General features: G+C 37.1%; 1 protein-coding gene across 1 annotated transcript in view; it reads left to right on the top strand.

Moving 5' to 3' along the window:
* The window catches only part of FNTA (farnesyltransferase, CAAX box, alpha), a 30,281-nt gene that overhangs the window by 610 nt on the left and 16,621 nt on the right, over positions 1 to 13,050 (top strand). The window contains exons 2-3 of the mRNA XM_055335475.1: positions 1,777 to 1,862; positions 12,772 to 12,886. Of these exons, the coding sequence (XP_055191450.1) occupies positions 1,777 to 1,862; positions 12,772 to 12,886 (201 nt within the window). The remainder of the gene's footprint in view (positions 1 to 1,776; positions 1,863 to 12,771; positions 12,887 to 13,050) is intronic.

Consider the following 13,050-nt stretch of genomic DNA (forward strand, 5'->3'; position numbering starts at 1 on the left):
GTCTGAATACCGAAGGGCTTGGGTGCTGTTTAGTAACCTGGCAGGAAATAATGATTTAAATACAAAAGAGGTCCACATTTGCTCACTTGAAGGACAAGGTGTAAGGGCTTCCCGTGCTTGGTTCTGCCAAAGCGGAGAGAGCTAGTACAAACAAGGTCTTTAAGGACTGGGACATTTTCTTTAAGTATTTCAGCGCCGGCCGTCAGGCAGGCACCGACTTTAAGCTGCGAGACGGAGAAAGTACTTGTCCTTCCACTCCGTAATACATCCCTACGTCACCTGGTGTCTAATACGAGCGGTGTATATTATAGTAGGCAGTGTCGGGTACTCTGTAACTTTCTTGCGTCTTCTCCCCAGTCCCACCTGTTTAAGTCCTTTGCTCTCTGGTAATGCCGGTTCCTTACCTCCAATTAAACTTGCAAGACAATTGAGAAATCCTTTTATCTTATTTTTCTTTTATTTATCCTTATTGTAGTTCTAGGTAAAACCATTAGATAGCTTATTTGCCTTGACTTTATGAATGAGTGAAAGTCACTCCAGATTTTGTTGTTGGGAGTAGTTGTACGCACATAATTTGGCTGTGGTAGCCCCATAATCCTCACACCTCTTCTGTGAGCAGTAAAGTACTCAGCTGCTTCACTTGGCCGCGTCTGATTTTTCACTGACTGAATGACAGCCTCACCTTTCTTCTGCTACACCCCCAGGCTCTAGATCACACACCTCAGGAATTTTTTTCCCTCCTGTTTCCTCTGGTACAGCGGCCACAACTTCAGGATTGTCTGGATGCCACAGACTCTTTGCTGTCAGTAGTTGATCAGTATAGAGAACTAAAAGATGGGTGAAAGGAAAAGAATTTAAATAAAAGAGTGGTTAAAGTGAATTTGGTCATACTGGGCAGTTTGCAAAGAAATGTCTATAGGCACCTGTTGGTGCCACTATAGTTATTTTAGCATTGATGATGAGTACTATTCATTGACTGCTTACTATTTGCATTTATTATATGCTATATTTATGACATAGCATACACATTTAAGCATACGGTAATATTGTATGTTTCATATGTTGGTTATATACTAATATATTGGTATATATGTAACATACTTACTATCTTTGTGCTTACTATTACACACATTTAAGTACTTGACATATTGCCTCACTTAATCCTCCAGACAGCCTTCTAAGGTTGGTTAGTAATATCATCTCCACTTTATAAATGAAGAAACTGAGGCCCAGAGAGATTAAGTAACTTTCCTGAGGTCACACAGCTGGTAAGTGGTAGAGCCTACATTTTAACCCAGTTATCAGATTCCAGAGCCTGCTCTGTAAAGACCACCTGGACCACCTCTCAGTATAGTAAATTAATAGTTCTTGCTTTGATTTTAAAATGTCAGTTCCTAGCTAATTGCTACTCAAATTTCTTACAATGCTAACTTCAAAAAGTCTTCTTAGACCAATTTAATTGTTTCCTAATTTAAACTGTTGTGTACTTACTGCATAACATGTTTTTCCACTTACATAGAAACTTTAAATTTGAGAATTACTGATTTATTAACTTTTAGTGGGCAGATCATTCCATTTATTCTTATGTTCCTTTAAGACACTTTATGTTAAAGCAAAATGGCAAAACTTGGTCATGAAGAATCCATCCATGATTACACTAAAATATTTATAAGGTACTAATTTTAATGGAAGTGTAGTTGTTGCTATTTTTAAAAACACCAGAATCCATTTTCTTATGTTTGAATACGTTCACTGAAAAAAATGTATATATTTCAGGGACAGAGCAGAATGGGCTGATATAGATCCAGTGCCGCAGAATGATGGCCCCAATCCAGTGGTCCAGATCATTTATAGTGAAAAATGTAAGTTTATTTTTTATTAGAAAAAGGTCTATAAGTCAAGCTTAGTAGCAGACTTGAAATGGGCAATTATATGGTTACATAGATGACAGATTTTTGTCTAATAAAGATCTAAGTGACTTAAGTAAATACTCTTCTTTTTTATAATTCATTTTCATGGTTAAAACTTTTATTTTGTCCAAAGAATGGACATATTTTAAGTAATGAATGCTACATTATACTATGTGATAGTTACTGTGATTGTGCTTTTCATTTACTGTTTGATCTGCACACAAGACACAACATAAATGAGTTGCTGTTTTATGTAGAATAAACTTTCCTGAAACTTGTGTATTTTGAAATATATTTCAGCAATGAAGTGTTAGGCTCAGTCAGAATACATTTACTGATATTAAAATGAGTGGATTATTTTCTTTGACAAAGTATCATTCTTTTATAATGAATGTGAATGAAAATGCATTGTAAATTGAAGGTCATGCAAATGTTAATTGTTTCTTCTAAGAAAGGGTAGATGAATAAAATGGAATGCTAGTTTTGTACTTTAAAAAAAAAAAAAGATTTTATTTATTCATGAGAGACACACAGAGGCTGAGACACAGGCAGAGGGAGAAGCAGGTTCCATGCAGGGAGCCCAAGGCGGGACTTGATCCCGGGTGTCCAGGATCATGCCTCGGGCTGAAGGCAGCGCCAAACCGAAGGCAGCGCCAAACCGCTGAGCCACCCAGGCTGCTCTAGTTTTGTACTTTTATGTGTGTGCGTATATATTCTGATTTAAATTGGTTGTGGTGGCCCCATAATCCTCAGACCACCTCTCTGTGTGTGTTATGTGCACATTTCAGTTAAGGCTTTGTTATCCAGGATTATTCCTTTTTTACAAAAAACCATTTATTGTATTTTTCTGATTATGAAGTAATGTCAAGAAATGTTTGAAAAGGAAGAATGATGTGAAGGTTTGACTTAAATATAAAAATATACTACTAAAAATAATATGTGAAACTGGTGTAGAAATAAATAGATTAATCTAAAAATAGATCAGGATAGATGGGAACTTAATATTTGATAAAAAGGACATCTTATACCTATATGAAAAGATGGATTAATCACATTGGTTTTGTAGTAGTTTTCTGTGCATTTGAATATGAGCATGTTATTCATGTTATTGAATGTTATATGTTATTTCCTAACCATACATTAAATGAAAAAAATTAAAGCTGTCTTATGATATCAGGTATTGGGACATATGAACAGATCTGTACATTTCAGATGGTAATTTTCATGTTTAGCCATTTTGGGGCTTGGTTTATCCGGTAAAACTGGAAAATGCTCCTATCTTATAACCTTGAAATACTCCTTCCAGTGATACAGTCTGGGTACACTCTGGCATATGATATCAGAAGACATGTACTTGGAGGTTAAGAACAGACTTCAGAGACAGACCAACTGCTTTAAATTACAACTTCATCATTTTACTCTATAACCTTGGACAAATTATTTGACCTCCCTATATTTTTATTCCTATGTAAAATGAGAATAATGTTAACTATAGTTGATCCTTGAATAACATGAGTGCTAGGAGTGCTGACCTTCTTCTTCCCCACTCAGTTGAAAATCCGTGTGTAACTTTTGACTCCTTAGAAGTTTAGTTTCTAATAGCCTACTCTTGGGCACCTGGTGGCTCAGTGGTTGAGTGTCTGCCTTTGGCTCAGGTCGTGATTCCAGGGTCCTGGGATTGAGTCCTGCATTGGGCTCCCTATAGGGAGCCTGCTTCTCCCTCTGCCTCTGCCTCTGAGTCTCTCATGAATAAGTAAATAAAATCTTAAAAAAAACCCAAAACAACCAAACAAAAAATGTAATAGCCTACTCTTGCTGGAAGTCTTACTGTAATAACATAGTCAATTAACATATTTGGTATGTTAAATGTATTATATACTATATTCTTACAATAAGCTATGCTAGAGAAAAAGGAAATCTTTTTAAGAAAATCATGAGGGGCACCTGAGTGGTTCAGTCAGTAGAGCATGTGACTCTTGATCTAGGGGTCATGAGTTTAAGGCTCACATGGAGATAGAGTTTAGTTAAAAAATATTTATAACGGGATGCCTGGGTGGCTTAGCAGTTGATGGTCTGCCTTTGGCCCAGAGTGTGATCCTAGAGTTCCTGGATTGAGTCCTGCAATGGGCTTCCTGCATTGAGCCTGCTTCTCTTTCTGCCTGTGTCTCTGCATCTCTCTCTTTCTCTTGGTCTCTTAAGAGTAAATAAATAAAATCTTTTAAAAAAAATTTATAAGAGAAAATACAATACTGTACTATATTTATCCAAAAAAACTGCACATAAGTGAAGATGTACAGTTCAAACCAATGTCATTTAAGGGCCAGTACGTTATAGAGTGAGCAAATCATATACATAAAATAAAGAACAGTGTCTGGCTCAGAGTAAGCACTATATGTGTTAACTATTAACATTTGCAGCATTTTTGAAAAAGCAAAATGTTGGAAGCCACTTACATATCTATGTTTTGGAAAATGGAAAAATAAAATGTATCATTATGATACAATTAAATATTAGGTAACCATTAAGAAGATCTAGATCTTTTACAACATGGACAGATCTCAGAAGCAAGTTGAGTGAAAGGTCCCATAAGTTTTAGAAACTTTGAGTATCACAGTATATCAAATGTGTAATTTTTAGTTAAAAATATTTATTTATTTTTTAAAGATTTTATTTATTCATGAGAGACAGAGAGAGAGGGGGGCAGAGACACAAGCAAAGAGAGAAGCACGTTCCTCCAGGGGAGCCTGATGTGGGACTCGATCCTGGAACTCTGGGAACACACCCTGAGCTGGAGGTAGATGCTCAACCACTCAGCCACCCAGGCATCCCTAAAATAATATTTTAATACTGAAAACTACTGAAAAAAATTTATTTTTATTTTTTAAATTTTTTATTTATTTATGATAGTCACAGAGAGAGAGAGAGAGGCAGAGATATAGGCAGAGGGAGAAGCAGGCTCCATGCACCGGGAGCCCGATGTGGGATTCAATCCCGGGTCTCCAGGATCGCGCCCTGGGCCAAAGGCAGGCGCTAAACCGCTGTGCTACCCAGGGTTCCCCCCAAAAATTTAATAATTATAAAATTCTACTTCTATAACCCCAGATTCATTTATGAGCATGTCAGCTTGACATATATAGCTGTGAAGCTGAGTATTTTATTCACGCTTGAAGAATTCTATTCTGCAAAAACACCATTCACATAAATATGCCATGTTCTTAATGTGGAATAGTGGGAAAAGAGTGATATAGATAAGTATATTTTGGCATGGAAGAATATGTCATTGAGGAGGAAAATGCCAAAATGAAAAGCTGTGTGAAAAATAAACCAATTTCATTAAAAATAAACAACAGGGGCACCTGGCTGGCTCAGTCAGTGGAGCACGCGACTCTTGATTTCAGGGTCATAAGTTCGAGCCCCCATGTTGGGCATAGAGATTACTTAATAAAGAATAAAGAAAAATGTTAAAAATAAACAATGCCTGCTATTTTCAATTGCTGACCTTTACTATTCGCAAAAAATAAATTACTCTTTCTGGATAAAATTTTTTTTAAAAGTACAATATTAAATCTTGGTGACTTCCTGATGAAACAGAAAAGTAAAAATGGCCGGCCAGGACTTTTCAAGATACCCCCATCAACACCTTTTAATATGTTCCCCACATCCATCTTATTGCTCTAATGTCTTTTTCATCCAGACGCAGTACCATTCGTAAATGAACATATATTCCTCCTCATGTTGTGGTATTCCTAATATCTGCCACAGGCTCACTTCAAAAATTGGTGCCCAGTACTTTCTAGATTTGTTGTAGAAAAACTGTTTCTCTGGAGTTTTGTTTTTTTTTTTTTAAGATTTTATTTATTCATGACACACAGAGAGGCAGAGACATAGGCAGAGGGAGAAGCAGGCTCCATGCAGGGAGCCCGATGTGGGACTCGATCCCAGGACTCCAGGATCATGCCCTGGGCCAAAGCCAGGCGCTCAACCACTGAGCCACCCAGGCATCCCTGGAGCTTATTTATAATGTAACAGAAGCAATCTTTCTAATCTCTCCTGTATGATTGCCACCATAAACTTACAAATACATCAAAGTATTAAAAGTCATAGATCCTAGTAAAACTTTGTTTCATTTCCATTTCATTTCATATTTCTTACCAAGGAAATATTCAAAGTAAACTTTAGGGGATCCCTGGGTGGCTCAGCGGTTGAGCGTCAGCCTTCGGCCCAGGGCATGATCTGGGAGTCCAGGGATCGAGTCCCACATCGGGCTCCCTGCATGGAGCCTGCCTCTCCCTCTGCCTGTGTCTCTGCCTCTCTCCTCTCTGTGTCTCTCATGAATAAATAAAACCTTAAAAAAAAAAAAAGAAAGAAAGAAAGAAACTTTAGAACAAAATGTGACTTACAAGGCAAAAAATAAAACCCTGTGTGTGTGTGTGTGTGTGTGTGTGTGCGCGTGCGCACACGTGCATGCGCGCATGTGTGCTTAGAAAAATGCCTGGTAACAGCCATTACCTTTGATAGAAATCCAGTGCATTAGGAAGTAGCATTGGAGTGAATGGAAACTTCATGTTCTTTTGTATTGTTTACAATGTTTGCATGGAATATATATTTTTAATTAAAAATACTTTTTTGAAGTAATACATCATAGAAAATTTTGAGGTTAAAATCAAAAGAAGATTCTCATCATCAAGAAATAACCACCGTTATCCTCAACAAAGTAGGTTTAGAAGGAGCTTATCTCAGTAAATAAAGGCCATATATGAAAAATCCATAGCTAATACTATCGCCAATGGGGGAAAAATGGAGAGCTTTTCTTTTATAGTCAAGAACAAAATGGGGATGTCCACTCTCACAGCTTTTATTCAACATAGTATGGAAGTCCTAGTCCCAGTAATCAGACAAGAAAATGAAATAAAAAGCATTCAAATCAGTAAAGAAGAAGTAAAACTTTCACCATTTGCAGATAACATGATACTATATATTACTATGTATAGAAAACCTGAAAGACCACCAAAAAACTGCTAGAACTGATAAACTGCCTAGGTCTCTGCCTTTCTGTTTCTCTCTGTGTCTCTCATGAATAAATAAAATCTTTAGGGCAGCTTGGGTGGCTCAGCACCGCCTTCAGCCCAGGGCCTGATCCTGGAGACCCAGGATCGAGTCCCACGTTGGGCTCCCTGCATGGAGCCTGTTTCTCCCTCTGCCTGTATCTCTGCCCCAATCCCTCTCTCTCTCTCTCTGTCTCTCACGAATAAATAAATACAATCTTAAAAAAAAAAAAAACTTTCTCCCCCTCTCTCCCCCTCTCCACCCCTCCAAGCTTGCTGTCTCTCAAAGAAAACCACGCACAGACACACATACACACAAACACTGATGAAAGAAATTGAAGATGACAAAGAAATGGAAAGACATTCCCTGCTCATGGATTGGAAGAACAAATATTGTTAAAATATCTATACTACCCAAGGTAATCTACACATTTAATACAATCCCTGTCAAAATACCAACAGCGGACAGCCCGGGTGGCTCAGCAGTTTAGTGCTGCCTTTGGCCTAAGGCATGATCCTGAAGACCCAGGATTGAGTCCCATGTCGGGCACCCTGCGTGGAGCCTGCTTCTCCTTCTGCCTGTGTTTCTGCCTCTCTCTCTCTCTCTCTCTCTCTCTCTCTCTCTCTCTCTGTGTCTCTCATGAATAAAATAAATAAAATCTTTAAAAATAAAAAGAAAAGGTATTTATAAAAAAAAAATACCAACAGCATTTTTCACAGAGCTAAAACAATCCTAAAATTTTTATGGAATCACAAAAGACCCTGAATAGCCAAAGCAATCTTTTTTTTTTTTTTTTTTTTAGCCAAAGCAATCTTGAAAAGCAAAGCTTGGAAGCATCATAATTCTGGACTTCAAGTTATATTAAAAACTGTGTAGTAATCAAAGTAGTATGTTACTAGGGCACCTAGGTTGGCTCAGTTGGTTAAGTGTCTGACTCTTGATTTCAGTTGGGGTAATTATCTCAGGGTCGTGAAATGGAGCCTGCTTAAAGATTCTCCCTCTCCCTTTGCCCTCCCCACCACAGGTCTCATGTGCATGCACGTACACGTTCTCTCTAAAAAGAAAAGGACAAAATAGTATGGTACTGGGAAAAGATAGGCATATAAATCAATGGAACAGAATATAAACCCAGAAATAAATCCACAATTATATGGTCAGTTAATCTTCAGTAAAATAGGAAAGAATACCCAATGGGAAAAAGACAGTCTCTCAACAAATGATGTTGGGAAAACAGGACTATTGTCTTACACCCTTCACAAAAATAAATTCAAAATGGATTAAAGACCTGAATGTGAGACCTGAAACCATAAAAATCTTAGAAGAGAACACAGGCAATAACTTCTTTGACATTGACCCTAGCAAGTTCTTTCTAGATATGTCTCCTGAGGCCAGGGAAATAAAAGCTGCTGCACAGTGAAGGAAACAGTCAATAAAATTAAAAGGCAACCTGTGGAATGGAAGAAGATATTTGCAAATGACATATCCGATAAAGGGTTAGTATCCAAAATACATGAAGAACTTAACTAAAAACTGGAATAATCCAATTAAAAAATAGGCAGAAGACATGAATAGACATTTTTCCAAAGACGACAGATGGCCAACAGATACATGAGAAGATGCTCAGCATCACTTATCATCAGGGAAGTGCAAACCGAAGTATAATGAGATAGAACCTCACACCTGTCAGAATGACTAAAATCAACAGCACAAGAAACAAGTGTTGGTGAGGATGTGGAGCAAGGGGAACCCTCTTGCACCATTGGTGGGAACATAAACTGGTGCAGCTACTCTGGAAAATAGCATAGAGATTCCTCAAAAAGTTAAAAATAGTACTACCGTGTGATCCAGCACTTGAACTACTAAGTATTTGTCCAAGGAATACAAAAATACAAATCAAAGGGATATGGGCCCCCCAGTGTTTATAGCAGCATTATCTACAATAGTCAAATTATGGAAGCAGTCCAAGGGCCCATTGACTGATGAATGGATCAAGAAGGTGTGGTATATACTCAATGGAATATTACTGAGCCATAAAAAATAATGAAATTTGCCATTTGTAACAACATGGATGAAGCTAAAGAGTATAATACTAAAATAAGTCAGGATGCCTAGGTGGCTCAGCGGTTGAGCTGCCTGCCCTTGGCCCAGGGTGTGATCCTGCAGTCCCGGGATCAAGTCCCACATCAGGCTCCCTGCATGGAGCCTGCTACTCCCTCTGCCTGTGTCTCTGCCTTTCTCACTCTGTCTCTCATGAATAAATAAATAAAATCTTTTAAAAAATAATAAGTTAGAGAAAGACAAATACCATATGATTTCACTCATGTGGAATTTAAGAAACAAAACTGAGCAAAGGGGGAAAAAAAAAGAGGCAAACCAGGAAATTGATTCTTAACTATACAGAATAAAACCGATGGGTCGCCAGAGGGGGTGATGGTGGGGAATTGGTAAAATAAGGCGGCTGTGATTAAGAAGTGTTCTTGGCATGATGTGCACCAGGGAATGTATAGAAATGTTAATCACTATGTTGTACACCTGAAACTAACATAACATAGTATGTTAACTATACTAGAATTTAAGTTAAAGCTTAAAAAAGTTCTTGATGGGACAGTAAAAGTTACCAGTTTTTTTAAAAAAAAGAGAACCACTACTAATATTTGGTATATAGCCTTCCACTCATCTGCAAATGTTTCCACAGAGTTGGTTTCATGCTATGTTTATGTACATATGTGTATGTTTTTTCATATGTGTATGTTTTATATATGTAGATACATATATGTATATAAAATATATACATTGCAGAGAGAATGGGTTCTAAGAATTTTGTTATAACTTTGTGTTATAACTTGGGAACTTAGTTCTTAGTGACTGCATACTTCATAGTTATTTGCCATTTATGTTGTTTCTAAATTTTATTCTGATATGATTTAAATTCAATTTTTTTAAACATAATGTCTCAGAATTTGTAAAGAGCTATAATTGTTCATGTTCTCTGATAACTTCACTTTTAGGGTTGTTCTAAGGAAACAATACGTGCACGTAAATACATATGTATTATATATGTAATTTTTAAAAAATTGTAATGAAAAGTCAGTGAAAGCTTTTTTTTTTAAAGGATTTTATTTATTTATTATTCATGAGAGACAGAGACATAGGCAGAGGGAGAAGCAGGATCTCTGCAGGGGCCCAGTGCAGGATCATGACCTGACCCAAAGGCCAAGTGCCCTCACTGGAAGTTTAAGGCAGCAATTTTTATAAAACAAAATTGAAAATTCACATTGCCAGTAGTACCAGAGTGGTTAGGCAAACTTGGATATTTTGATGTTATTTCCACAAATATTTTTTTTTCTTTTAAAATTTATTCATGAGAGACAGAGAGAGATAGGCAGAGACAGGCAGAGAGAGAGGCAGGCTCCATGCAGGGAGCCCGACGTGGGACTCGATCCCGTGACTCCAGGACCACACCCTGGGCCGAAGGCAGGCACTACACCGCTGAGCCATCCAGGGATCCCCTTCCATAAATACTTGTTAAAGGTTTTTAAACTGTCAGTAGTTGGAAAATTGTATTTTATAAGAAAAATAGCATAGCATATCCACATACATTTTTAATTGTGGAAAAAGAGTGTTTAGGGGTGTTTAACACATTTTTTTTTTCATAAGTCTGTCTTGGACCATAAGCTGTTCTCTGCCTTAATCTGTACTGTGTTATGAGGGCATTTCAGCTGCAATATTTACTAGTTCATGGTAGTGATTAGTGGCATGGGCTTTGATGTCAGGCTAGATTTGGGTTTACCTCTTTTTTTTTTTTTTTTTTTTTTTTTAGTTTTAGATTTTAAGCAATTTGTATACCCAAGTTGGGGCTCAAACCCAACATCGAAAACCGCATGCTCTACTGACTGAGCCAGTCACCCACCCTTAGATTTGGGTCTAACTTCTCTTTTTTTTTTTTTTAAGATTTTTTAAAATTTATTCATAGAGACAGAGGGGGTGGGGGCAGAGGCACAGGCAGAGGGAGAAGCAGGCTCCATGCAGGGAGCCTGATGTGGGACTCGATCCAGGGTCCCCAGGATCACACCCCAGGCTGTAGGCGTCACTAAACTGCTGCGCCACTGGGGCTACCCTTGGGTCTAACTGCTCTCTGCAAGGGACAGTGATCCATTGTGAAACTTGTTGATCTCTCTGAGCCTGTTTGTCTTGTGGAAACTGGGAATACAGGTTAATATTTGCCAAAGTCTAAGTTTCTTCAGTTAAGAGATTGGCAAAGTTGAGAAATTTTGATGTATGTCAGTGAGGACGTGGAAAAAATAAGTTATTCATACATTCTTGGAGGGAATATATATATATTGATCAGCTCTTTTTTGAGATCTTAATCTGGCAATATTCTGTCAGCATCACCAGTGCACATCACTTTGATGCAGTAATTCTACTCATAAGAATTTATCTTATGGATATGCTGAAATGCACAAGTGCACAAATCCATACAGTGATACTCAGGACAGCAAAAGAATGAAACATTCATTTATAAGAGATGAATTAGATAAAATTTGAGTACCATACAGTGAAATGCTCTGCAGCTACTGGAAAAATATGTAAACTTTTATAACAGGGAATACAGTTGAAAATTATGTCTTCTCATCTCCGTTCCTCAATGTATTCATATATAAGCATATATTTTTAACTAGATTAATAGCATGCTGTTCTACACCTTTTTTCACTTAACAATCTTAGCAATAATTCTTTATCTGTATGTACCAGAGCATCCTCATTACTAATAACTGGGTAGTATGTCATTGTATGCGTGTGCCATAATGGACTTAGCTTATTCTTTATCATTTATTTCCAATTTTCATTTCCTTTTTTTTTTTTAAGCCAGTCACATTTAGCAGTGGGGGGTTGTATACCAACTTTAGTGACACTATTGTTAGTTAAGTTCTAATTAACCCATTACCATCAGACTAGCCTTTTAAAATTTTCTTATGTAACCAAATACTTCAGTAAATTACCTTGGATGCTTTAGGTACACATGGGAGTATATTTGTATTCCTGAAACTGGAATTACTGAGTCAATGAGTATGTAAGTTTTGCACTACCTTTAATAATGTGTGAATGAAAAGGCAGGGCCCAGAATGTAGAGTGTGATGTGATCTCATTTGTTTTTTTATTTTTGTAAAGATTTTATTTTTAAGTAATCTCTGTACCCGGCGTGAGGGTTGAACTTAGACCCCCAAGATTGAGAGTTGCGTGCTTTACTGACTAAGACAGCCAAGCCCCCAGTATGATCTCATTCATGTAAAAAATGGGAGTGTGGATTTAGAAAATATACTTGGAAGGATACAGTAGAATCAATTGATAGTGGCTGCTTCTTTGGAAGAGGACTGGGAATTTAGTTGAAAGAAAATTTAGTATGAACCTTTTACTGTTTGAATTTTCTATGATTGTGTACATTGCTTTTTCAGTTATAAAACTGATCAAAATAAAATGTGAGAAAACCAGGTAGTGGATAAATGTACTTTAATTTTACTTCAATAGTGGATAGATGTACTTTTAATTTTACTTCAATGCATAACGTCTTTCAGAGATTAGGAATTTGGTATTAGGCTCTGTATGTACACATGAACGAGAAGTATAGTCACATATATTGTGCCTTTTAAACTAAAGCATTCTCTGGGTGGCGTTCATATAGTCATTTGACTTTCGTTTGCTTTGTTGTGATATAAATTGAATATCTTTCCTTATAAAATGTAACAGCATTTTGTATTATAGTACTAAGTTTAAATAAGAAAGATAGTTCTGATGCAGTTGTATGCTCTGTCCCCAGTTAGAGATGTTTATGATTATTTCCGGGCTGTTCTGCAGCGTGATGAAAGAAGTGAACGAGCTTTTAAACTAACCAGAGATGCTATTGAGTTAAATGCAGCCAATTACACAGTGTGGTAAGTACCAGTCATCATTAAATGTCTCATGTTTTAGTTCAGATGGCTCTTTTTTTCCTTAACTTTGTTATCATAATAATTCACACTATGAGTTTTAAAGTCAGAGACTGAATAAAAAATGGCATTCTCTGCCCCCTTCCTTCTCACTACCAGGGTCCCAGTCC

Source organism: Nyctereutes procyonoides, unplaced genomic scaffold, assembly GCF_905146905.1.
Source record: "Nyctereutes procyonoides isolate TBG_1078 unplaced genomic scaffold, NYPRO_anot_genome, whole genome shotgun sequence".
Lineage (NCBI taxonomy): Eukaryota > Metazoa > Chordata > Mammalia > Carnivora > Canidae > Nyctereutes > Nyctereutes procyonoides.